Source organism: Chiroxiphia lanceolata, chromosome 7 (genome assembly GCF_009829145.1).
Source record: "Chiroxiphia lanceolata isolate bChiLan1 chromosome 7, bChiLan1.pri, whole genome shotgun sequence".
Taxonomy (NCBI): Eukaryota; Metazoa; Chordata; class Aves; order Passeriformes; family Pipridae; genus Chiroxiphia; species Chiroxiphia lanceolata.
In genome coordinates, this window is record NC_045643.1 from 38,252,915 (window position 1) to 38,280,246 (window position 27,332).

A 27,332-nucleotide genomic window follows, 5' to 3' on the forward strand; every position below is an offset into this window, starting at 1 on the left:
TTTTTAATTATTCTTATTATTACTTCCCAATGGTCAGGTAATCAATCCATGCTTTTGCATGCACTAAACACCAAGAGGTGCTACAGTCACATGTATCTCACTCAATAGTAAATTCAAAATAAACTGCTGCTTGCAGGCTTTTAGTTTCCCTTGTTCTACTCAGTCTCTTGGCAGCTAAATTTCTCTGGAATAATAATCCCTGAGGTATTTTTTGAGAGCTTGGTGCATTGTCCATTTCCTGCACCAACATGTCAAACACTCTGAAAATAAGTTATTTTCAGTGTCAGACTCAAGTTACTTTGAAATTAAGGTTGTTGTGGCCAAAGCATTTCAGCAAAAGATAAGGAAGTGCAAAGTGAGAGGAGGATTTGTTTTCCAAGGATGACAGCAGAAAAGGAAAAGCATTTTTCCTTGGAAAACAAATCCTCCTCTGACTCTGCATTTCCCTGTTCCCTCTCTCCACTCCCTCCCAGAGCCTGGGAGCCACCAGATTCCTCAGGCTGTTTCCCCAGGGTTGTTACAAAACCAGCCTGGTTTAGATAAAGCATCAGCTCGATCCTGGGCTGTAATAGTTTGAAGTAAGAAAAAAACATGGACAAAAATGAGGAAAAATTTAATTGTAGAAACAAATATTTAACCCAAACAATAAAGCAGGCTGTGAATTAGTAGAAGCTCAGCAGCTAAAGGCAGCATTGCTGCCAGGGCATTCCTTTTTAAGTGCAATTCCCTGAGTGGAACTGATGTTTCTGCACTGCCCTTTTCCCTTTTTTTCTATTTTAATTGCATTAGTAATTGGATAAATTGGACTTGATGAAATTACAGGATTTCTTTCAGGTATTTGCGTTCTGGTGGCCCCCAGCAGCCTCAGCAGGACTGGAGTTTTGTCAGAGCCACCTTCTGAAGATCTGGCACTTCAACAAAGCAGGTCTGTTCCAGGGTTTGGATTGGGATTACGCAGGGCTTTTGGATCCAAAATGTCAGAAATAAGATATTTATCCCACTTTGGAGTATGTGAACTATATAAAATTTACAAGATACAAAATTTGCAGATTTGCAGTAAATCTCAGATGATGTTTCAAGTGTGATAAAGGCTTTCTCTATGCCTTTCATCTGGAAGCCCAAGCAGTGAGTTTTGCTGCATTTCCATGCAGAGCCTGTGCCATTGCACAAAGGCAGCAATTCCTCTTTCACAAGGATGAATTTCAAACATAAAAGCACAGTTCCTGGAATTTGAGGAGCTCACTGTGAGTTCCTAGATGGCATTCCCAGTATCCTCCTCAAAGCAAACATATGCTGCTCCCTTTGAGACATATTTGATGTTCTCTATTTCCCCACCGCCGTTACTCGGCTTTTGGAAGTGGATTTCGATCATGTCCTGGATACTTTCCTCATCCTCTTCCACCTCTTGGATTCCTTTCAGGAGAATGGTCTTCTTAGAAACCCCACAGTATGGCTGTGGAGGAAAGGAAAACATGCTGGGATCACACAGCAGGGACTGGCAGGTCTGGGAATTCAATTCCCTGAGCAGGCATGGCTGGGATCTTTGGTTAGGTAAAGATTTTGGATAGTGGAGTGTATTCCTGGCACTGGAAATAGCAGGAATTCTGAACTCTGTCATACACTACTCTAAAGGGTCTGGAGGGGCCATATGAGGAGTGGCTGAGGGCACTTGGTTGATTCATCCTGGAGGAGACTGAGGGGGGACTTTTCCCTGTTTGGAGCTCTCAGGGACAGGGTGGGATTGTTGGGGTGTCTGTGCAGGGCCAGCAGTGGGACTGATGAGCCTTGGGGGTCTTTCCCCACTCAGGATATTCCAGGATTCTACTGAGTTCAGTGAATCCAGACTCCTTAACTGGTGTGTCCTACCCTCCTTAACACACCCACACACTGGATTTGGGGATCTCTGATGACTCCAGAGCATCACTCCATAAAACCCCTGCCAGGACATGCTCCACACCTGCAAAGCTGCCGTGTCTCCTCCACACAAACTCCAGCCCATGCTTTAATTACAAAGGGCTGATTGTACCCACAATTACATACACAATACTGACTGGATTACCATCTGTTCATAAAGCAAGAGGCAATTTCAGTGAGAACAGGATGAGCATTCCATGGGAATATGATGATAAGCTCTGTGTTACAGGGAGAGGAGTCAGTGTTTGGGCTGAAAGAGTGAATGAAATGAATGAAGGAGCAAATCTTTTTCTGCTGAGACTCTCCTTAGGGAGCAGTGTGACAGGGCTTTGAGGCTTGGAAAACACTGTGTCCATGATTAACCTCCTTCCCAAACACCTTCCTGCCATCCAGCACAGGCATTATGGGGAGTTCTGATACAATTTAATCAAGGCAAGACTTGCACGCCCTTTACAAATAAATTACAGCTTTCCCACTGCAAAACATGAGATTATTTGCCTGTTGCAGACTCACACTTGCTATTAAGTTGCACAAAGGCCATGACACAAAAGCCCCTGCAGGGCTCAGGACTGAAGATTCTGCCCACAGCTCCTCTTTCCCACCTATCTGTTCTGTTTGCCTGGACTGGATTATTTTTACCTGACAGTTTTTCAAGCGTAGGTCGGCATGTGAGGAAACAAAAAGTGTGTAGCACCTTCCATTTGCAAAGAAAGGGTATTTAGGAGATCCCCAAAAGCTGTTGCTGGCTGAAATGGAGAATGAGAGAAAGAAGGGTAAGAATAATGGAATTTAAACTGTGTTTTATAAGCACCTCAAAGAACGGACTCATCTTTATTATGTGGATGTAGAAACTAATATGTCATAAAATCATGGAATGTGCTGAGCTGGAAGGGACCCATGAGGATCATCAAGTCCAGCTCACACTTGTAGGTTCTTCATGTGCATTGTGCAAAAAGTTTATTGGGCACTTCCCCAAAAAAAAAAACCCCAACCAAACTCATGAAATACCCACAAAAGCTTCTGAAATAAATCTAAAGCAGCTGCTCTAAGTGGATGTGGCTCCACTGATCTTCACAGAATTGGGCAATGTGAATGCCTGCCTAACTTCTCTGTTGTGAAACAAGAGCCAGAATCAAACACATTCTCCTCATTTTCTTTTTGCAATCCGAGTGTCTGGCAGTGCCAAACAAAAAGCAGGGTTTTGACAGAGTTATGAAAGAAATCAAGCTCAGAAAGTGTGATCAGGTTATGTTGGATCAAATAACACTGCTTTACTTACAGATGTGTGGGTGAAGCCACATCTTTGAGGGGTCTACTTAACTCCCTCTAGGAAGAATTTGCTACATTAGCATAGAAAGTAACCCAGAATGGACAATTTGGCCTAAACAGGGCTAACAAAATATTCCATACTCTACCTCCAGGTCTGAGGAATGTAATCACAGCTCTTCTGGACTCACTGTCATAGGTCACATTTTCTATTTCTCCTTCTCCTCCCTTTTGAGTTTTGTAGAAATTCAGCTCTAATTTGTCTCTCATCCAATCTTCAGGAATGGGCAGCTCAGGTATGTTTGAAACGTTGATCTTCCTTCCAGAAACAGTGACGTGGAGCTAAAAATAAAAATTTTCGGTACACTTTGTGACTGAAAACGCCGGGGAAAAAAAGCAAACCTAAAGGTTTTTAAGAACTCCTGTTTTTGTAGCTTTATATTTCACTTGTTTACCTCAAATTTGACTACCATGTCAAGTGGAACAGGCAGCACTCTCACATCTACTTTGTTGTTGTCCAGGTTCACCGTGTGCCTCCCCTTTTTTATCAGTCTCTGGGCAACTAAGGAAAATCAGATATGAAAAGCCCTGTTCAATCATTGTAAAACCAAAACTATTCCCCAGTCTCTTAAGCAAAATGTCCTTTTGCATCAATAAAGAAGAAATAAATAACAATTAGGCAACCAGATGCCACTATCCATATCTTCCATGAAGTCTCCCTGGTTACAGGCAAAATATTATAATGTATTAATTATAATTAACTATATTATATATAATATTAATTATAACTAATTATAATGTGTTAATAATAATGAACAAGAAATAATACAAATAATAATAAATATAACAGATATAAATAATATAACAGATATAAATAATATAATAGATATAAATAATATAATAGATATAAAAATATATTGTGAGGGATATAGAATAGTAAAACTTTTGTGCTGTCAAAAGATGCTCTTATTGTGTAAAATCTTAATACTGGACTTCTCCCTTTCATTCCAAATATCCCTGGATGAAAACCACATCACTGCCAGGTGAAATATATCAGAAACATTGATTTTTCTACTTAAAATATGCATCATACCTTCTTCATCTTCAAAAGTCAGCAGTGCCTGGTTCTGGTTCAGCCTGAAGGGGATCTTCACATTTGCACCAAAAACACAGTGAGTGTCCATATCTGAACAATTCCTCATGCCTTCCATGTGGCTGAACTTCAATTTCATTTCTGCCACCTTTTTTTGAACCTAAAATGTCAGAATTGAGAGAGGGAAGGGAATAATTTCTGTAGCTTACTGCAGAACAGAAGGAGAATGGTAATTCTTCCTCGGAATGCTACGTATATTTGGGGTTTTTTTTTTAAGGTTTGACAGCCATAATTGATGTCATGGTTGGTAAAACAGGTCTAACTCCTCAAACTACAGTGACTTGCTGTGCTGCCTGTTCCTGGGACTTTTGTCAGTTGGGTGGTTTCTTTCCCTTTTATTAACTCTGAACTTAAAATTGACTTTACACAGCGAAAATTCCTTTGCAGTGCACAGGGACTCCCACCTGCAGAAGCAGAATACTCGGGGTATTTAAAAGATGTAAAATACAAGTATCAGGGTCCTGGTGTTGCCATTTCTTTTTGCCCAGTTGCATCACTGCTCTACAGCAATGGGAGAGCTGATCTGCTGGAAGATTCCCTGCTCAGGACAGGGAGCTGGAATGAGAGGAGCTTTAAGGTCCCTTCCAGCCCAAACCAGTCTGGGATTCCATAATTTTATGCCATTTGCTAATAAACAGCCTTTTGTGTTGCCATCTTGGCAAAATAGGTAAGAATACAGAAATATTTTACAACTAGGAGGGGATAAATTGTTCCTGAAAATGTAGGTTAGGAAAGGCTGCTTTGATGGACTCGAGGGAGTTTCACATTATTTTTTTTCCCCTTTATGTCATTATTTCAAAATAAAACCCTGTGTAGAAGAAAAATACTGGTTGTGTCAGGATAAAATAACCAGAATAATTAAAGCACTCCTGGCAATTATCTCCAAACCCATCTTATCTATGAACCTGCTTCTTTCCATTCCAAGGGAAAGGGAGTTCAGTGAATCCAGACACTCTTCCTAAAGATAATTCCAGCACTGGGAATAGGTGCCTGGTCCCACTGAATTTCCTTCTAGAGGAGCTTTGTCCTGTCCAAAGACTCCACAGCAAATTTAGGAGGCTGGACTTAACTGACATCTCTTAAACTTAGAACTGTAATTTAGAAAGGTAAAACCCAGTAGTGTAATATTGTTAGCAAATGATCAGAGTTTTCATTTTACTGCAAATTCCCCAAAATAATTTTATTTCCTCCAATTCGGGATGAAGATGGGTTTTTAAAAGCTGGAATTTCCACAAGAGAAATTCCAATTTCTGAATGCTCCAGGGTCTGCAGCAGCTTCACCACAAGACACTGAGTTTAAATCTGCTCAGCATCACAAATATTTATCTGGCTGCAAACTGAGTTATTGATGAGAGGTGTAATTTATGTAATATGAGATGTAATCATGTAATATGAGATGTATTTATGTAATATGAGAGAGACTGTAATCAAGTCAAGGTCAATAAAAGCTAAAATAAATGTTATATTTGCCATATAATGGCAAATGTATTTATACCTTTCAGTCATATAATGACTTATTCAGTCATGCAATGACTTATTCCCTTTCCTCCATCCTCGTGTCCCTGGGGATGGAACGAGATGAGCTTTAAGGTCACTTCTGACCCAAACCAGTCCATGATTCTGTGAAAATAAAAATCTGCCCTTCTAAAAGATGAATGTAAAAATATTTCCAGCTTTACCTGAGTACTCTGTGCCTGCACTGAACTTAGTTCTTCAAGTTCTTTGTTGAGCTTTTCAATGTCTTTCTTCAGCTCAGTGTTTTCTCTGTACAGCTGATGGAGTTGGTCCTGCAGCCCAAAATGCAGGAAATGCAAAATTAAACACAGAAATAAAGGCAAAAATAGAGTTCAGCAAAATCTGGACAGCTTCTGACATGCTGCTGCTCTTCCCTCTTTATGTTCTTCAGCAAGGAAGAGGGATGACCTCTCCTTCCTCCATACCAGTGAATCCTACTTGGGCACAAAGCCCCTGGAACTAAATCCAGGAATTCCTGGACAGGGAACACGACAGAATGAGAAGGAAGCACAGCAGATGTTGTCAGCTCCAGGCATCCCCAATTAGAAGGTGGCTCCTTTAAAGTCATCAACCACTGGAGACATCCAGAGCAGTTCCCACCAGCTGAAGACAAGTTAAAACAAAAGCCAGATGATGAGAACGACCTTTTCTGGGTATAAAATCCAAACATTTGAGATTTAAGAGATGAAAGAACCAAACCCAACTTTCAGGTCATGCTGACCTGAATGTACTCAACCTATTAATTATATTTTAATTGTTTGCAATATTGGATTTCTTATCAGTGATCTACAGGTCAAACCAAACCTCCCCAAAATCACCTCCTCTGTCAGCCTATGGAATCTTCCTTCTCCTGTTACTGCACCATGGACTGCACATGGAATATTGAGGGAATGAACCAATTGGCTCTAGAAACAACTAATTCAATGAAAAAAAAACCCTCAGACAGGTACTGGTCTTGCCCAGCTCACTGTCACTTAAGAAATGCTGGTCCCTTGGGTGCTGTAACCTCTTATAAAACAGGGAGCAGTGGAATCAACCCATTCCATTTTATCCACACCACACACAACTGAAACTCAAAGTGGAGAATCCTGGAAGAGTGGTTTTGTCACTTTTCACCCACACAAGACAGACTTTATTTTGTTGCACTGGTTCTTAACCTGCCAGTGAAAAAGCTAATGTGTGGGGAAAAAATGTGGAGAACATTCTAGTTGTACATTCCACAAACTGGCAAAGCCATTTAAGCTGGAAGGAAAATATTACTCCTCTTTTCTCTAATCAACAGCTCCTTCACAACCCCTCAAAATCCCAACAGCCTTTTCCATACCTCAAGGGTGTCCCTGTATACAATACTGTCCTTCTGATCATTCCCCTGCAAGCCTTTCAGCTTCATCAGCTCCTCCTGTGCATTAGCACACTCTTCCTCAGCACATGCATTGGAGAAAAGAAGGTCAGCTTTTAGGTTTTCAGCTTCCACAACTCTTTCCTGGGTAGCAAAAAGAAAAAAGATTTTAATTTCCTTTTTTTTTTTTTTTTTTTTGTCCTTTATGGGAACAAACAAAACCTTGAGCGAGCCCTTTGTGTTTATTTATTTTTAACACTTGGGGTAAATATTAGGCTTACAGGAGTAGTTACCACTGAGATCAACACAAGCATTGAAAGAAAAATAGAGAACACGTTAAACATGTTATAACCAAGGGAGGGTTGATTTGGTTTTAGAAGGATATGGATTAAAAGTCTTTATCTTTGAGCTAATTACCACCATTCCATGTGTTTCACAGAACTTGCCTTCCATGCCTTCAGTTCTTCCTTAAGTCTTTGCATGTTCTCCTCCTCTGGCCTCAGAGGATCAGGGGTTACCATCTCCTGCAGGGAAAAAGAGGCACACACTGGTTCTCCCCTTCCCACACAAAACAAATGAGTCTTCAAAAACAGAAATAAACCCTCTGCAGCTGGATGGAGCATTTTGCCACAGCAGTGCCCAGTCAAATCCAAAGTATTTTGCCATTTCTCTCTAATTGTGCAGGCAAGAGATGTGGGGAGTCAAATATTCCATAATTAAATCTTCCTGGAATCTCCAGAGCAGAGCACATACCATATAATTTACAAAAAAAAAAATCATTCACTTAGGCCTAATTATTGAACTATTTTAATGGCTGGGCAGGACAAAAATCTAAGAAAATGTGGATTACTGGTCACTCATTATTATTTGCTAACTATCCAACTGCAAATATCCACAGGGTAATATTTGGATAACTAATAAAAGCAAGTTATCCTCGTGTTCTTCCACACAGAACTAAGGCCCTTGAACCCACAAATGTTTGGCTCTGTGCTTTCTCAGCAGTTTCTCAAAGAGAATGTATAAATAAGGAAAATAAATGTCAAAATGGGATTCTTCCAAGAGCAAGGAGATTGGAAAATAAAAGGTAATATTAAGGAAGGTGATAAAAGAACCATTTCAGAATGGAAGTACTTCAGGGCAGAAGTTCACAAGCACAGGGAAACTACAGATGGATAAAGCCCAAAAAGACAGAAAATCTTCTTTGTTCTGTTTTGTTTCTATGGCTGCAGCATTCTGCAGAAGATAAAAAAAAAAACCAAAACCAAAGAGATCCACTGAAACAATCCCTCCCTTTTACTTAAGATTACACAAAACTTGAATGGGAACCATGAACTTCAGGCATGGAAAAGGTCGAAATTAGATAATCTTGTGAACTCTCTTGGTGATGCTGGGTATTTCCTAAAGACAAGAAAACAGAAAGTGTTTTTTCTGCTCCTTTGTCCAGTTTCAAATGCCTGTTAAGCAACAGGGGGAATGCCCATCTGTGTGTTACTTCAAACTGGGAAAATATTCCTTCACTCAAGGGATTGAGTGCAGGAAAGCAGGAGGATGCACCTGCCAACAGCTGGAAGCTGGCAAGCAAAAGGACTCCTGTTTTTTTACTGAAATATTATGTAAGACAACAGTTTTCAACCTGAAAAAAAGGGAAAGAGATTAGCAAGAAAACACAAGAAATCCCAGGGAAAGTCCCATCCAAACACACATGTGCACTGCTGGAACTGAATCAAGGGAGTCCCCAGGAAAAAGGAAATTCCCCTAAAAAACCTCCACAAAGAGATGAGCAAGAGAGGCAGGACAGGGAAGTTCTAACGGGATCTGGAATGCAGAGACTTGGGAATGTGACTCTCCCTAAGGAAAAAGGAGGTGAGAATGAGGAACGTCCCAGGTACTAAAGGGTGGAGGAAGGTGAGACAGATTTAGCAGTCCCAGAACAAACCTTCATGCAGAGATACATATCAAATACACATTTTATTCCCATCAGGAAATACTCACAAAACCATTGTCTCTTAGAGGTAGTGGGGGGCTTGTCAAATCCATGGAAACCTGAGGGACCAGGAGAAAAAAAATGACAACGTTGGGTGTATTGTTTGGGGTTTTATTTTGCAACAGCATATTAGGAAGGAACACTAGAAGCTGTGCTGAGCTAGAAGAACTTTTAAACTTAAATGTATCATTTTATAGGCAGAAGTGACAGATAATGGATATCTGAAGCCTCTTTCCTTCCTAAGCATAAAGAGAGACGGATGTTAGGAATTCTGCAGTGAACAATTCAGCTTTTCTGTTCTAAAACTCCTTTATGCTACTTTTGTGCTGTTACACACATGGTAACATCCTGTGTGTTCTGGGCTTGAGAACCTGGAGAAGAAAAGGCTCTGGGGAGAGCTGAGAGCCCCTTGCAGGGTCTAAAGGGGCTCCAGGAGAGCTGGAGAGGGACTGGGGACAAGGGATGGAGGGACAGGACACAGGGAATGGCTTCCCACTGCCAGAGGGCAGGGATAGATGGGATATTAGGGAGGAATTGCTGGCTGGGAAGGTGGTTGCCCAGAGAAACTGTGGCTGCCCCTGGATCCCTGGAAGTGTCCAAGGCCAGGTTGGACGGGGCTTGGAGCAACCTGGGCTGCTGGAAGGTGTCCCTGCCCATGGCAGGGGGTGGAACTGGGTGGGCTTTGAGGTCCCTTCCCACCCAAACCAATCTGGGATCCTATGAAACCTGCTTAACACAAATGAAAATGCTTTTACACAGTGGATATTGTAGAATCTGGAATCCGTTGCCACAACATTTTGTGGAGGCAGATAAAAAGGGACTTGGAGAAGTTCATGGGCCACTCATCCAGATCTCATTCCAAGGTGCACAGGCTCCCATCCACATCCAGCTTGTGGATGCCAGGGCAGGGCAAGGTAGGATACCCTTAGACCAAGGTTAGAAGAACTGCAGGTTGACGCCCTTAGACTAAGGATAGAAAACCCCCAGGTTGGACACTCTGAGCAGTGCCGGCACCCCAGAAGGTGCAGCCCAACATCCCGACCCATCCAGGCGTTCCTGAGGCGAATCCTCCCCTTGGTTCAGACCCGCCGCCACCGAACCTGCTCCACTCACCGGCGGGGCTTGAAATCGAGCTAACGCTCCAGAAATCCCTTCCCCGGTTTTGGATCAAGCAATCAAAACTTCCGGGCTTCCTTCTGTTCCGCTTCCGGAAAAAGAGGCAAGTGAAAGGGTAAATGAACAACATCTTCCCTTGGCTTCTCCGCGTCCCCTGCGCCCCGGGGGCTCCATCGCCGCTCACCTCGCGGGCGGGACCTACAGACACCGGTGCCGGGCTGAGGGCGCACCCCGGGGTCCCCCGGCTCCCCAGAGCCCTCCGAGCACTCCCGAGACCTCTCCTTTCGCTTTCGTTTTTCCGCCGGCGAAGGAGGAGCCGGAGCCGGCCCGGCCCCGTCACAGTCCCGGGGGCCCGGCGGGGGCGCCCCGGGCAGCTCCGCTTCCCTCCCACAGCCGTGAGGGAGGTGGCGCCGGCCCTCAGGCGAGCCCTGCAGGGGCCCTGGGACACGGGGGGGGGGGGGGGGGAAAGGGTGGAGAAAATGGGGAAATCCCGGGAAAAGGCGGGGAGCGGGAGGGCTGGGAAAGGCGCCCTAGGGGAGGGCGTGAGGGCGGCGGGGGCGGCCATCGCCTCACGGCCGTCCCCTCCTGGAACCTCCCGCCCTTTTCTGTGAAATAAAGTGGCACGGGCTTGACGTCCTCAAGCGGAATTTTAATTTATCTTTATTTATTTATTGTGTATTTGGAATTCTCTGGGATTACGTTGGGATTATGAGGAGCACGGCTTCCTTCTGTGGCAAAAGGCGTCAAACGTGACACACAGAGCCCTTGCGGCAGATGGAGATGCCGCATTCCGAAAAAGCTAATTTATAGAAAAACTCTGGAAACCCAAGTGTCAGGTTTTGCCACCTAAATGTGATCTCTAAAGAGATTTCAGGGGGGAAAAAACCCCCACACTTTGATTTCAGTGATGATCGGTTTGAGGAAGAGAAAGTGCTGGTCCTCCTTGAAGTGGGGTTAAAAGGCTGGAGAGGGACCAAGGACAAGGGATGGAGGGACAGGACACAGGGAATGGCTTCCCAGTGCCAGAGGGCAGGGATAGATGGGATATTGGGAAGGAATTCTTGGCTGGGAGGGTGGGGAGGCCCTGGCCCAGGTTGGGCAGAGAAGCTGTGGCTGCCGCTGGATCCGTGGAAGTGTCCAAGGCCAAGTTGGACGGGGCTTGGAGCACCCTGGGCTGGTGGAAGGAATCGCTGCCCATGGCAGGGGGTGGCACTGGATGGGCTTTAAGGTCCTTTCCAACCCAAACCAGTCCAGGATTCTATGTAGAAAATTAAAGGAAAGAGTCCACATCCTAGGCCAAGAAAAAAAATGAAGTATATTGCTTTCAGGTTTCCTTTCAAACCAAGCTGACGGATTTTTTTAAATGTTGCCCTCAAAATTGCAAACAGACTTGTACTCATCGGTCCAAGTGTTTTGTATGGGTTGCAGTCAAGCATCACTGACTGCTCAAGAAATTAATCCTCAGAAATTCAAAATATGCCAAATAGTGGGGGAAAGAGTAAACACTGACTTTGTCACTTAGCAGATGTGGAACTCTACTTCCAATGAAAAGCAGGAGGTCTGTGCTGGATAAAGGTTTTCAGAGTTTTTGCTCTACAAAGGGAATCTTGGATTGTGCCCTGCTTTGACAGCAATCACCTCATGCCACTGAGTTCAGAGGGAGTTTTACCCACAGCGTAATTATGCTGGCAGTTTCAAATATCCTTGTCTGCTTTTTAAGATAAGTGGCTGAACCTCTGACCCTGTATTTGAGGGTTTATAATTATTGTTGTTGTTATTATTTTCTGCCTTGACAATGGATAACTGTGTTCACTATTGCTTTGTAAACACCGAGTCGGTTACTAATGAGTAAAAGGGAGAGGTTTAACTGGAATAGCCAGGGAGGAGGAGGTGATTATGTTATGACCTAAGTACAGCAGAGTTCAGATTGAAATGTCAGAGTGGCAGGCGGTTCTCCAGTGACCTTGGTCACGTTGGGAAGTCTCAGCTGGTCTGGAAGAGCCATATTTCTCCACACTCCAGGGAATGAGCAGCGCCAACGTGGTTACACGGCCCCCTCTGGGATTTGAGCTGAACAATGTGTTTGTGCTTGTTTGGTGAAGGAGGTTTATTGGAGCTGCTGAACCGGGCCGAGTTCCTTAACAGAAATGGAGCTGACCTGGAGTTGATATCCTAATGGATTTCTGTGAGTTGTGGATTTATAGTGTTAACCACATGTGAATCAGAGGAAAGGGAAAAGTGTGGATTTCATAACTCAAAAGAATTTAGCTGAAGGGGAAAATTGAGGAGTAAAATACAGCATGGAGTACAAGAAGCTCTAAAACCCCCAGGGATTTCTCTGAGCAGTCTGCATTGATTCCAAACTTGCTTTTCAGGAGCCTGAAAAACTCTTGATGAGCCCAGGAATCTAAACTTCAAAATAAAATCATGATTAGGGTTCATCTACAGCAAGAAATACCCTGATGAAGCTGGAGGGAAGTTTACAGCCGTAAGGTACCTTTTGTTGGTACCAAAACTATTTGACCACAGCTCAGTTTCTGGACAGAAACCGTTCAGAACCTCATGGCATTACCTTCAGAGGGAGAAAAGTTGGGGATTTTTAAAGTTAGAACAGATTTAAAGAGGGAAGCAAATGCAATTTAAGTGCTTAGATCATACCTGTCATAAGGAAAACGAGAGAGGTGTCCTGATGGCACATTTGGGACTTTTATACTCCAACAGAATCACTCTCCATGGCTATCCAGCTTATTTTGTGCTTTCTTTCAGAACCTGCCCAACAGAGGCTGGTGGTGCCTCCCCTGCTCTGTCGTCAGGATTTGCAGAGTCTGGGAAATGCTCCACACTTTTGTAGCTTATTAGTGCCTGGGGAAAAGGGAATAAGATTCCAGGTTCTTTTAAGGACCTGGGAACTATCACACAAGCAGGGTACAGTCATATTCCCGTTTATCAGTGCTTTTTCCCCCTGTGTTCTCTGGGAAGTTTTCAGCCATTCCAAGGGAGAGCACAGAGACTTCATGTTCCAGAACAACCAGTATCCTGTGCTCAGAGCAACTGGGAGAAAGGGGTTTGACCTCACAGCCCAGTTGTCCTAATCCTTTGTGTTTTGTCCAGGAGTTGGCCTAAAGGGAATGATGATCACTGTTCCACCTCCCATCCTTAGTGATCCCTACTGATTTATTGGGAAAATAACACCCTACAAACCTCAGGCAAACAGAGAAATCTCTTCTTTCTGTCCTTGGTGCAGCACCAGTGAAAAGGAACAGCTCAGAATCTTACATTTATTGTATTCTCAGGAGCTGTGGGTGATGTCTTATACCTCAAAAAGCAGCATCCCAAATCCTCCTGTTCTGAGATCCCAAAGTCTGTAGCTCATTGGACTTGATGTCAACAAGACACCAACAACACGGGGGTGGTGGTCTCTCAAGAAGTTGTCCTACTCTTTATTTCCCTATTTCTCCTGTATCCTGAGTGTTCTTGCAGCCATGTGGCAAACTAGACTGGGAAATGAACCAGCTCAAAAACCAATCCTGACTAAACCTGGGTTTAGCTGGCTCATTTGTCCAGTGCCAGCCCAGGGTGGGGGGAAGAACAACTTCCCTCAGTGGTGCTGCCAGCAGGACAGGGCTTAAAGCACCTGCCAAAATCCAGCCTCAGCACAGGTCCCTGATGTTGTTTCAAGGGCCCCACACTGTGGGCAGCACAAACACAGCCCTTTTTCAGTCCTTTTTTTCTAGCAAAGCAAGAGAGAAGAAAATTCCACCTGCACCCTCAGTTTAGATGTCAAATCCCCGCCCCACATAAATGCGTGAGTCTGTTCCAACACAAGCAGAATTATGGAATAAAAGGCTCTATCCCAATGTGCATCCTTCACAGGAGGGATTCTGACCCGTCTCCAGCAGGAGCTGGGGAGGCTCCAGGCTCCCTGGGCTGTGTGTCCCGGGAGGCAGAGCTGAGGCAATGCCCTGGGCCAGGACACGGCTCCAGCACAGCCATGGAAAGCAAACAAAGAGCAGGGAATCAGCTGAGCTCGTTGTTAGGCTGCACCCCCGTCCTGTTCCCTGGCTGTAAATCACTGCATGTTAATGAAATGCTCCTCTCAAACAGCGCTGCCAGTGGTGCAGGGAGGAGGAATTCCAAGTGCAGGCCAGTTTGTGCTGGGAAGATGTAAGTGAGAGGGAAGGGAGAGGAGCAGAGAGGGTGTGGAGATGTGCCTGGCCAGAGTATTACTCTGTGCCTTTGTTTTGTGTGATGAATGAATAGAAATCGGTTGTTTGTATTCCTCAGGAATAAAAAAATGTTGCTTCAGGTGTGTCCCAAGCTCATGGCAAAGGCTGTAACAGGGCTAAAGTGTTTCTTTGGCCTCTCCCTGGCCTCAATGATGACCTGAAATTGTCCATATGGAAAAATACTTCCCATATGGAGGTGGTGTGTCCAGATCTGGGGTCCTCAACACAAGAAAGACGTGGAGCTGCTGGAGCAGGTCCGGAGGAGGCCATGGAGCTGCTCCAAGGGCTGGAGCTCCTCTGCTCTGGAGCCAGGGTGGGAGAGCTGGGGGGGTTCACCTGGAGAAGAGAAGGCTCCAGGGAGAGCTGAGAGCCCCTTGCAGGGCCTAAAGGGGCTCCAGGAGAGCTGGAGAGGGACTGGGGACAAGGGATGGAGGGACAGGACACAGGGAATGGCTTTAAGCTGAAAGAGGATAAATTTAGGTGGGATATTGGGAAGGAATTCCTGGCTGGGAGGGTGGGGAGGCCCTGGCCCAGGTTGCCCAGAGAAACTGTGGCTGCCCCTGGATCCCTGGAAGTGTCCAAGGCCAGGTTGGACAGGGCTTGGAGCAACCTGAGCTGGTGGAAGGTGTCCCTGCCCATGGCAGGGGGTGGCACTGGATGGGCTTTAAGGTCCCTTCCCACCCAAACCAGTCTGGGATTCCATGATTCTATGAAACAAAGTCCTTTTCTGTGTCTTGCCAAACTTTGCAGTCAGCAGGATTCTGAATGAACGTAATTCTGAAGGAAGATTATCAGGGTAATATTTTTGGGAATATTTAAATAAACACCTTGGTCTCTCAATTTATTTTTTTTTTAAAAGCAATTCTGACATTTCCCCCGTATTTTTTTTTAATTTCCAAAAATTATTTTGTACAATCCGTTCTTTGTGAAAGAAACACTTACTAAGTGTTGAGAAAGTGTGAAATGTAAAGCTGTGGAGGCAGCTGAGATCAATTAAAAAGTGAATATGAGCAAGTTAAAACACGAGAAGTGCTTATGCAGGGGATATATCCGGGAAGGGAAGCAATCCCAGGATTACAGAGCTTTGGCCTCGGCATATTCCTGGAAAATTGTGAGGAAAAGTCACTTCTGAGAAGCTGTTAATGGGAATTGAGTGTGTTGGGGTGAGTGTTTTAACCCCACTGGTGTGGTCAGTCCATCTCACTCCCAATCCAGACAAGCCCTGGGATTGAGTCAGTTCTACACTGATATTCCAAGTCACACCTTCCAGAAGCTTTAACAAACCCAGCTGGGAAGGCTGGTGATGGAAAGGTCCCATTTCCAGGGAATGCAGGTTCTCCTTCCAGCTCCAGCCTGACGTCCTTTGGCAGATCCCGAGCTCCGAGTGCCCCTTGGGCTGCCCGAGGATATTTCATGGGATTCATTTTCTTTTGCTCCAGTTTTTCACTGAAAGGCCCAACGTGAAGCCAAGGATTGATTAATGGCTGTGTCCTGCCCTTCTGTGGGAATCCCACTTCCTTCCCCATGGACAGATCTCCACAGCCAGGCCCTCCAGGGGAAATACACTGAATTCCATGGCTTGTTGGTCTTTTCCTTTTTAGTTTACTTTCTCTTTTTCATTTGCTTTCTCTTTTTTATTTCCTTTTTCTCTTATTCTCTTTCTTTTCCCTTTTCCTTTCCTTTTCTTTTTTCTTTTTCTCTTTTTCTTTTCTTTTTTCTTTTCTTCTTTCTTTTTCTTTTTCTTTTTCTTTTTCTTTTTCTTTTCTTTTTCTTTTGCTTTTTCTCATATTCTTTTTCTTTCCTTTTCCCCTTGTCTTGTTTTCTCTTTTCCTTTTCATCTTTCTTTCATTTTTATTCTTTCCTTTTCCTTCTCCCTTTTCCCTTCCCTTTCTTTTTCCTTTTTTCTTTCTTTCCCTTTCTCCCTTTTCCCTTCTCCTTTTCCTTTCCTTTTCCTTTCTTTCCTTTTTCCTTTTCTTTTCCTTTTCTCTTCCCTTTTTTTTCACTTATTCTCTCTTTTCTTTTTCCCCTTTTCTTGTTTTCTCTTTTCCTTTTCTTTTCCTTCCCTTTCTTTTTCACTTATTCTCTCTTTTCCTTTTCCCTTTCTTGTTTTCTCTTTTCCTTTTTTTTTTATCTTTCTTTCATTTTTCGTCTTCTTTTCCTTCTCCTTTTCCCTTCCCTCTCCTTTCCCTCTCCTTTTTCCTTTTATTTTTTTTCTTATTTTCCTTTTCCCTTTCCCCTTTCCCTTTTCTTTTTCCCTTTCCCTTTTCCTCTTCTTCTTCCTTTCCCTTTTTTCCCCCCAAACTAACCCAAGGTTAATTCTTTTGGATGAACTTATATTTCAGTTTCTCCCTGTGCTCTTGCACCCAAACACCTTTCTGAAGATGGTTTGTTGTCCCAGTTCATTCCCAAAGGAGTTTTATTAGCTCTTAAAAGCTCAATTTAATTTTTACAGGGTTTTATTTTTACACTGGTTTTTTTTTATGGCACTAATTCTGGCTTAAGATACTTTTCTGTGCCCAGCCCTAAAATAAGTGGCTCACATTCCCAGATACTCTGGTTTAGATCTGACAGATCCTCGTGGTTCATGTTAAACCAACATTAAATATCCCACTGTGTTGCTCCTCACAGCTGAGGCAACTTTAGAATCCAGGGAATGAATTTGTAACTTTATTATTTCACCACAGAAAGCTGACTAACAGTTTTAGGGAGGAGAAAACTGTTAATAAAATTAGGTAAAAAACAATTATGGCCAGAAAAAATATATTGAAGGAGCTCCAATATTTCTTTCAAAGTGAAGCATCTTGATTTGTCATTTCAGATATTTCAGTAACAGACATATTTCCTAATTATTCTTTCCTCTTCCCAAGAAATTGCCTGTCCCAGGATGAGTGTGGAGCAGGGAAAGTGTTGCATCAAAGCCCAGCATATTCCAGACACAATAAATTTCGGGAAGATTTCTATCACCAGCTTTTGGGGAAAGATGATTCATTCATCTCTGCAGCTTCATCGCTTGCTCTAAATTTGGGATATTGATTTTGTTTAATGGGATGCAGCTGTTAAATTCAGACATAAGAGAACAGAGTTTCTGGAATGACACTTCCAGCTTGAGAGCTTTGGATCTGTTCTGCAAACTGAATATCAAACCTCACACGTATTTCACTGCTATGGAAGCACTTACATGAAAAAAAAATTAGGAAAACTTGAGTAAAAAAGAAGGAAACAGAGCAAAAATTACCCTAATTTTTTAGGGTGATCCATTGTGGCAACGCTCCCAAGAAAAGCTTTAATTATAAATTTTTTTTTCTGAGGCTGAATTTGGATGCTTAAAGGTCATAAAAATCAAGGAAAGGCTTGGGATAAAAGGGAGCTTAAAGATCCTCTCGTTCCAAGGTCCAGAATTACAGATTCCTCGGATCCAAATCTCAGTTTTGTCACTTGGATCAGCCACACTTGGCTTGTGACAGTGCAAAGTTTTCCTGAAATTAATTAATTAATATACTCATAAATACACTCATAAATAAAATAAAATACTCATATATAATATAAATATAATATACTCTTAAATAAAAATACTTATAAATACAACTCCTGAATATACATCTTTAAGTGCAGCAACTCCTATCCCAGTAAGGCACTTTAGTATAATTTAAAAGCTCCTCACACTGAGAAAAGTGATATTTTTGACTTTTTTGGTGAGATCTGCAAGAATTCTCTTTTTACCTTTTCATGTTCAAGTGCAAGAAATGTAATTTACCACTTACATTCCCATTTTGTAATTTTTTTCTGCGCTAGTTGAAGTCATATTTAGTAATATTTGCTGTTGGGCAAGATAAATATCAAAGGAATGTACATCAATCATATTGTAAATTAAAGGGAATTCATATTTTCCATTTCCATGCTGCTGAAGCCTCAGAATGACTGTGAATTTACCAGCAATTAGCTGGGTTATTTTGCCCCCTTTTTGACACGTTGTACCTGATTTTGATTTCAAAGAACTCAGGTTTTTAGATGTGTTTGCACAGTTGAATTAACGTCCCTGGAAGGGGTTGCTTTGCTGTTGGAATTGTTATTTAGGAGGGTTCTAATGGCCCAAAAGTGGGAGGTGGCAGGGTAAGAGAAGCACAGTGAGGGCATGACAAACAAATTAATACTGTAAAAATAAAATTTGATCAGTCACAAGGCGCCGAGTTTGAGAACAAAGCAGAGGGGGGATTTTAATAAACACGGGAAGAGCAGGAGGAGGTCGAGACAAGAGTCATGGAAAAATGACTTTGTGGAGAGGTGCTCCTATGGCATGGAATGTTCCATTTTATTTCATAAGGAGAGGGCTGACAAAGAAAAGATGTTTTTTTGAAAAGGAGTAAAGCAGGGAAAATAACAGCTCCATCAAAATAAATGTACATCAGGATAATCTGGGAAATAAATAAATAAATAAATAAATAAATAAATAAACCCGGAATGATTAGAAGAGGGAAGTTTGATGTTACCCACAGCAAAAAATAACTCCATATTGTACATCAGCTGAAAAGTTGGGCTTGCAGCTTTTAGAGATGCAGACATCCAGCGGGTCATTCCCTCGGGGGAGATGCTGATGGTGGTTGTGACTTCCTGGAGAAAACCCTCCAAGCATCACCTCATGAGCAGCAGGAATAATCCACACCATGATAAAATCTTTCCCAGCCAACTTGTGCAACCAGGATTATGAGGCAATGCCAGGACATTAGTTCACCCTGGATGCTGCAAGCGTGGAATTCCACGGAATTCCACCTTGTTTCTCCGGAACCCGCAGGATGTGGGCTATGCCCACGGATAAAAGCAAATCCACAGCGTGATTCTCCACAGAAATGGGTGCAGGAGATCTCATCCATCACCCCAAACTAAACGAAATAAGCCTCAAAAAGGGAGCTGGTGAAATCTCGAGTCACTGTGGCTTGAGGGAAGGATGGAAAATTGATTTCCTCGGGGGCTGAGGCAGCAGCAGGAGGGAGGAGGGAAAAGGGCTGTGCAGTGGGGTAGGAAATGAGTGTTTCAGACAGAAAGAGAAGGCTGAAGCAATGACTGCTGAGACTCATCTGTCGAGGATTTTATCACCACATCCATCTGTTTGGGTTTGGAGAGGAATTTAGGATAATACTGCAAAGCAGATGAATGTGTGGGGTCAGGTTTTGTGGGACCGGAGGTGACTGTACGACCAAGGACACATTCCACCATCACCACCCAGTGTCCAGGGGGATGTCCAGGGGGACAAGGTAATATTTGGGTTTCCAAAGCATATCCCTGGATTCCATTACACACCACACAAAATGAGGGGTGCGAGAATCTGGGCATGGGATTCCAGGAGACCAGCCCAGGACATGGCACGGGGAGAGGTTTGTCCTAAACCATGAATATCCTTTTAAATGAGTGTTGCAGACAGAAAGGGGAGTCTGCAGCAGTGACTGCTGAGACCCATTTGTCAAGGATTTTATCAGCAGGTCCATCTATTTGGGTTTGGAGAGGAATTTAGGATAATACTGCAAAGCAGATGAATGAGTGGGGTCAGGTTTTGTGGGACTGGAGCTGACAAGGTGTCTGTACAATCAAGGACAGATTCCACCACTACCCAGTGTCCAGGGGGATAAGATAATATTTGGGTTTCCAAAGAATATCCCTGTATTCCAGTACAAAGTCTGACACACCACACAAAATGAGAGGTGGGAGAATCTGGGGATGAGATTCCAGGAGACCAGCCCAGGACATGGCATAGAAGATGTTTGTCCTGACCTTTTCCATATCCAGGGCATTGGTCTGCAGTTCTCCACAGGTGCCCTCTGTCCAGCTGGGATCCCTGTCCCATGGTGGGCACAGCTCTGGGTCCTTCTGAAAAGGAAAGCAGGTCTTAGCCTGGTTTTTGGGAAGGAGCTGCTGGCAGTGCCATAATTCCACATCCCAGGGTGTTGGAAGGTGTCAGACTCCAGGAATCCAGAGCAAACAGTGGGAGACAGAGCCTGCAGAGGTAGCTCCTGGTTCTTCAGGGATTGTCCCTTTTCCCTGTCCTCCAGGACCTGCCCCAGGCTCTTTGTGTGCTTTCCACAGCTGCATCTGTGCAGCTGGACCCCACAATCCTGAAGGTCTCTTCCAACCTGGGTGATCCTGGATTGCTCCAGCCACTGGATAAGCCCATGACCAGTTCAGTGCCTTCCAGCTTTTCCACAGTTTAGTTCCACCCCGGGGCTAATAATAAATTCCTTTTTTAATGCATCTACCAGGAACATTGATCAGAAACAGCACATCAGGAGCAGAGAGCAGGACACATTTAATGATGCTTTGTAAGGCCAATTTTCCCAAAGAATCCGTGGACCTGGCCGGATTTTTCCCAATTATTTGTGCCCAAACTCACGGGAGTGTTTTGCTTCTGAAAACTCACCACCTGCCCACGCACAGCTTAAGGTAGGAAAGTAATTTTTAAACTCTATGATGTTCTGAGATGGACAAATAAATGGGTTTTTAGGTGAAAATTAATGGGATATTCAAGATGTGTATGCTGGGAATGTCCTTTGGAGACTCATTTAATGGAAAAGCTCTTCATTCACACCCTTAAATGAGATGCTTGGAGTTAGATAATGATCTATTTGTTATATGCTAGTGAAATATGATAAATATAGGAGATTAAACCCCTTATAAATTCTTAGTTACTTTATAATTTCAATTATAATATTTATATAATTTATGATAATATATATTTAGATAGTATTTTATGTTTATATAATGTTTTCTATTAAAATAGAAAAGTAAGTGTTTACTTTGCAGGCAAACTGTTTGAACAGAAAGTCTTTTTTACAAGAATTGCCTCCATGAGTTTGAATGGTCAGCAGTGATTCCACTCTGACCTTGCTTTCACCAATGTGAAAAGAGTTAATACACAATGTTTATCAAAACTATTATGGTGTAGATGTTTTATATACACCTGCCAGACACCAATATTTTTATTTTTCTCTACAAACACGGTACATTATATATATTTAGAGAGGCATGATATATCAAATAAATAAATAAATAAATAAATAAATAAATAATATAAATATATCAATTAATTAAACAAACAATATAATATATTATAAAAGCACATAATCTCTAGAACTACTGAAAAAACTCACATCTATGGCCCTAAAGGACTAAATTCTGCACATCTGACCCTTTGCATACGTTAATTTTATATTAATATTAATAAAATCTTATTAATAATATGTTTTTATTAATAATATGGTTTATATTAATATTTTCCTCAACCCCCCCTCTCCCCAGAGTTGTTGCAGTTGGCTCTGCAGTGGATGGAGCTGCAACTTGTTTTTTTCTTTTCAGGAGTTTCCTGGCAATCTTTGGGGCCTGTTTGTCTTGGCACCCCCCTGCCACATTACCCAGGCCTCAGTCTCACATCTAAAAACCGTGTTTACAACATTTTGTGCCTTTGGAATATATTTCTGTCGTTTCAAAATGGGATTTAAAGTGTCTCATCCCTGAGACACTTGTTAATTTTCTCTCTGTTATATCTATATTTTTTAAAATTTTGGTTGGTCCAACTCTTTTATTTAGAGTAACTCTCACTATAGGACTTCAAGTATTTCAACTTGGCAAATGGTCAGAATTTTTATAAGTGAATCCATTCTTCTCTCCCAACATCTGCTCTCAATATTCCCAAATGTTTTTGGTTTGTTCTCCTTTCACATGGAGGGGTTTGTTTGCTTTTTTTTAAACTCAAGCACCACTACACAGAGAGGTTGGGCCTTGCCTCATTGATGCTGCTGATAAAAATGGGCACTGATTTCAAGAAAAATCAGACTTTAAGGCAAAGGAGGGGAGGTTGAAAAATATTTATTTATTTGTAAGGCAAAATACTCTCTGAAAGATTAACTTACCACTGGGACAATAAACTCTCAGATCATTGGCCAAGGAGATCTCATGTTATCAAATTCTTCTCAAATTGCATCACCTGAAGCTTATGGAGGACAGAAAAAGTTGGGACATTTCAGTAGAAATTCCTTCTGGCTTGCCTTAACTGCAACAAATGTGTGAAAAACGTAGAAATCTTAGTTTGTAAGTTAACAAGGAGCGAGTTTTTCATGAGCCCAAACCATTTCATCAACTCTTTCCCAAAAAAACACCATCTCTGTGTCACTTTTTGGCTTTCACTGGGGCAGAGGCATCCAAGGAAAGAGATATTGGAAAAGCAGGTGAATGTCTTCAGGTTAGACCTGCCAAATCCCACTGGCTGCTTTCGTTTTGGATGCATTTCCCCCCCTTAGACCATCTTCTTGTCCCTGTAATATTTTTAAAACATTTTAAAATCCCGACTTGTTGCTTTTGCAGGGAATTTCAGCAGGAGCAAAGGTCAAACCAGGAGTTCACAGAAACCAAAATATCCCGTGGAAAACAAATGACTCACCTCTGTGTTGTCATGGTGGAGCCTTTTGTTGGATGGAGTACACCTGGGAAAACAACAGGGAGAGGATCAGGAATAGTCCAGAGCCTAGAAAACATGACCTGCAGGAAAGATGGAAAGAAGGTGATAATTTTTAAAGAGAGACCTAAAGATACAATAAGAGTTGTAACATGATTTTCCTGCTACAAAGAGGCACCAAAGAACCTGTTACTTTGCTGAAGAAAAAAAAGAAGAAACAAGCCAAGAGTTAAGGAAAGAGTTAAGGAAAGAGCTAAGAAAGAGTTAAGGAAAGCCCTGCTTTCCCTTCAATTTATATAAGATTTGTCTGGTACATATTTAAATGTGGAAAACTTGGAAGAAAGCTAAAGAATGTCAGCTGAGTGTCTCCAAGTGCCTGTGGACAGCTGTGGAATATCTTGGTGCTGAGGTTCTGCCGGGATTTGCAGGTGAGAACTTTCCCGCTCACTGGAGGGGCAGAAGTGCAGCTCTGGGGGTGTCACTTCACTGGCACTGCAAAATACTCCCCATGCCCAGTTACTCCTCCCTCTAAAACATTTACTGAACCTTGCAGAGCTTTTGGTAGAATCCCAGGATCACAGAGGCTGGAAAAGCCCTCCCAGCCCATGGATCCCCCCTCGTCCCCCAGCCCAGAGCACTGAGTGCCACGGCCAGGCCTTCCTGGGACACCTCCAGGGCTGGGCACTCCAAACCTCCCTGGGCAGCCCCTGCCAAGGCCTGACCACCCTTTCCAGGAGGAAATTCCTCCTGATGTCCACCCTGAGCCTCCCCTGGCACAGCCTGAGGCCGTTCCCTCTCCTCCTGTCCCTTGTTCCCTGGGAGCAGAGCCCGACCCCCCCCAGCTCCCCGCTCCTGTCAGAGATTTGTTACTGTCTGACAAAGATGAAGTTTATTCATTTGAGGGACTATTCCCAATGTGACACCTGAATCCTGACTCCAAGACTGGATGATCTCTCCTGCTGCCTTACAGCCCCAGTTATTCCCTGATTCTGTGACCCATAAGCCACCGTATTTCCTTGGAATTCTTGACAGCTAGTCTTGTTCCTCCAGGGAGGTACAAGGTTACCTGGATGTTCCTCCAGGTACCAAGTGACAGGACGAGAGGAAACAGCCTCAAGTTGTGCCAGGGGAGGTTTAGACTGGACATGAGGAAAAATTTCTTCGTGGAAAAGATTGTCAAGCCTTGGAACAAGCTGCCCAGGGAAGGGGATGGTCGAGTCCCCATCCCTGGAAGTGTTAAAAACTGTGTGGATGCAGCACTTGAGGACATGGTCAGTGGTGACCATGGTGGTGCTGCTGTTTTGACAGTTGGACTTGATGATCTTCAAGGTCTTTTCCAACCTTAATTCCATGTGTTCACTCAAACATCAGACCTTGCACAAATCAAGGGCTGCTCTCAAGCACTGTTTGCTTCTTTATGCCCTTTATTTATTTATTAAGTTGCTTTTTCCAGCTGAGGCCTCTCCCCACTAACACTTAACTTCAGTAATGAGTAATTTTTATTCATTATTGTACGAGTGTCTTTCCTAATGATTTCAGTGTGTCAGTCTGTGACAAATCATCTCCATGGTTTGCACTCCTTGCTCTTAGAAATTAGTCACTGTTCCCACATTCCTGTGATCTTGTGCACTGCAACCCACCTACTAAGGACAGAACAATTCCTGTGGCGAGGACATTTGGCTCTGATAGATCATTAATATCAACTCACACTGCAATACCATCCAGAGGAATTCTCATGGAGTGGCATAGAGAAAAGGGGTCCTGTGCAAGGAAAATCATCACATCACACTTCTTTCTCTCCACCTGAACCAGGAATTTATCTTTCCAGATTGCCAGTGAATTATATTACTGTTGAGTTTTCCCTTTCCCTTGGTTCCCATCCCTTCCCTCCTGCCTCTTTTATTGTTTCCAGGTTCCCAGAAGATGCCATGACTGTGTCCCAAGTGCAAACCAGCAAAGACTAAGTGCCAGTCTCCTTCAGCCAGTGAGAAATGAATGTTCCAGAGTAACACATTCAGCAACATCCCAAAAGTTTATGCTGCCACCTTCACAACTCATATCCCAGGTAACCTCAAGTACTTGTCTTGGGGATTAATGTTTAGAAAGCAGCAGGCTTCTACCAAAATATTTTCACAGAATAAAGTTTAATTAGGTGTCATTCAAAAACCTCAGACTCTTCTCTATCAGACATTAACTCATCAGGAATTTCTCCCTGGAAAGAGTGGTCAGGCATTGCCCAGGGAGGTTTGGAGTCCCCATCCTGGAGGTGTCCAAGGAAGGCCTGGCCATGACACTCAGTGCTCTGGGCTGGGGGACAAGGGGGGATCAGGCACCTTGGTCTTGGAGGTCTTTTCCAACCTCAGCAATCCTGGGATTCTCTAAAGCGGGAAACAAGTACAAATGAAGCACCAACCCTCAAATGTGGAAAGAAGCAGCAGAGCAGGGCTCCCACCTCGCTGTGATGAGACAAGTCCGTGGGGAGCTTCCCTGTTTTGCTGCCAGGGGAGCTGTAAAGGGGGTGGGACCATCAGTGTGGGAGAGGCTGTGAACAAACTGGCAGCCCCTGGGTCAGTCCCCGGATCAATCCCTGGACCAGTCCCTGTCCCAGCATCCTCTGTAAGGATGGACCTCACTCTGAGCCTGGAGTGATGAAGAATCTTCCTCACCACAAGTCATCTGTGTTAAAACATTTTTGAGCAGGCCCAGCCACCTCCACCCTTCCCTTCCCATCTCTTGCAGTTTGATTGTTGGCCTGACCATTGTCGTGTCTCTGTCTGTAGCTCCTGACTCAGAAGTTATCAATGTTATCACAACTGCACAGTTTTCCAAGAGCTGCTCAGGAGTGTGGAGCACCAGCTCCTTTTCCATACTCTCATCTTTCCCCCCTTTCCTCTCTCCCACTCATCCACGAGGAGCAGCTGCAGGATTCACTTCCAGCCAGAAGGGAAGACAAGCAGACAGCTGTCACGCCGTGATTCAGCCTTTAAACTGTGGTTTGGAGGGGAAGTTTTGAGCTTTATTTCCCACTTTGCAGAACAAAGAGCATCTGTTTTTGACACTTGCAGTTTTGTGCTGATCTGGGAGGTTGATTTGCAGCGACAGATTCCATGTGGGGAAGCCGAATTCAAGCAGTCAGTGTAAAATCTTCTCCTGACGTTTTTCCATTGGTTAGGTGAAATTAAATCCGAATTATTTACAGAGAGGCAGAATGTTTAAAGGAGAATGAGAGTGAGTGTGATGTCTCAGGTCCTGTAAGTGGTGTGGCTGGAAGCATAGATAGACTGGCTCTGAGTTTTATTTTGTGGAATCTGAAGGCAGCCAGTGCCGAAGAATGAACAGCCTTTGGCTTGGAGAGCGTCCGTGTGTGCCGCAGTAGTGAGGGATAGAATGGATTCTTGGACAGGCTGGGAATGGAGAGAGCCAAAAGTGAGTCACATGGGCGACTGCAGACACCACATTTAATTGTGTAAGAACTGCAGCAGCACAATTGGAGCAGCCTCACTGACCTCACAGCTCAACGTGCTATTTAAGGTCTGGCTCCCAGATGTTCCAGGAGCACCGAGCCAGAGCCGACCCGCAGCGTTTGACCAGGGAATATTTACAGCCTGAGCCTTCCCGGGAGATGATTGCACTGATTCTCTTCTCTGCCCTGCTGTGGGACGAGGCTGGAGCGTGGGGCTTCAAGGATGGAGTGCTGCACAACTCCATTTGGTTAGGTAAGGAATAACTTCATTCCTGGGAATGTTTTGCTGCAGAGACACCGTGTTTGTCCAACAGCAGCACGAAGCTGGGCTGTGCATTAATATCAGCAAAATCCTGCATTGCAACTCATTAAACCATTTCATCTGAGTAGTGAATGTAAGTTTTTACACATTTGCTGTTTTACTCCTCCTCTGAAATGCAAGAAAAGCTAATGATGGAATATTTATCCAAACGTGTTTTCCTGCAGCGTGAGGTGAAAACTGAACTAAAAAACAGTTGCTTGTAATGAAGGGAAAAGGGTCTGAAAAGAAACATTTGCCAAAGGAATGAATTGTTTTCTGCATGAACATGCTTCACATGCCTGGGGTCCTGCATATGAAACTAAATGGTCTGGAAATAATAGTGATAATATTTCCTAGGTTTCTAGAAGAGCACAGAAATGTCTGTGTTTTGGCCTTTGGTTTGCTCACATCATTTAACAGGGCACAGAAGATTTCCAAAGGGCAAGAGAAAAAATGCTGTGGGAAGAGTTTCTTGTACCTCAAGTGGGTTTAAATAGCTCTGAGATTCTTTTACAGATCTTTAAAATTATCCAACGCAACAGGCAAACATAGAGTCGAGTCACATAAAGGATGCCAAAATAAAGGCATGCACTGAGTGCTCTGTTTTATTGACAAATG

The 27,332-nt window shown here is 43.4% G+C and overlaps 2 protein-coding genes across 5 annotated transcripts in view; one reads left to right on the plus strand and one right to left on the minus strand.

Moving 5' to 3' along the window:
* On the minus strand, positions 1 to 10,383 carry NMI (N-myc and STAT interactor). Of its 2 annotated transcripts, XM_032693064.1 has the most exons (10): positions 10,285 to 10,383; positions 9,180 to 9,230; positions 7,634 to 7,711; positions 7,173 to 7,331; positions 6,013 to 6,120; positions 4,274 to 4,433; positions 3,636 to 3,742; positions 3,330 to 3,522; positions 2,554 to 2,660; positions 1 to 1,453 (listed from the first exon to the last, which is right to left on the minus strand). In XM_032693064.1, the coding sequence occupies exons 2-10, from the start codon at positions 9,222 to 9,224 to the stop codon at positions 1,253 to 1,255; spliced, it is 1,158 nt and encodes a 385-aa protein (XP_032548955.1). In that variant the 5' UTR covers positions 9,225 to 9,230; positions 10,285 to 10,383; the 3' UTR covers positions 1 to 1,252. The 2 variants fall into 2 exon arrangements, with proteins under 2 accessions (XP_032548955.1, XP_032548956.1); XM_032693065.1 differs by lacking the exon at positions 9,180 to 9,230 and having other exon boundaries at positions 10,285 to 10,380.
* The window catches only part of TNFAIP6 (TNF alpha induced protein 6), a 27,745-nt gene continuing 10,634 nt past the window's right edge, over positions 10,222 to 27,332 (plus strand). The window contains exons 1-3 of one of the 3 annotated variants that reach the window (XM_032693069.1): positions 10,222 to 10,402; positions 20,762 to 20,942; positions 24,863 to 25,015. In XM_032693069.1, the coding sequence (XP_032548960.1) occupies positions 24,946 to 25,015 (70 nt within the window). In that variant the 5' untranslated portion in view covers positions 10,222 to 10,402; positions 20,762 to 20,942; positions 24,863 to 24,945. Of the gene's footprint in view, positions 10,403 to 20,761; positions 20,943 to 24,862; positions 25,016 to 25,716; positions 26,667 to 27,332 lie in introns of those variants that run through there. The other 2 variants (XM_032693067.1, XM_032693068.1) reach the window with 2 other exon arrangements.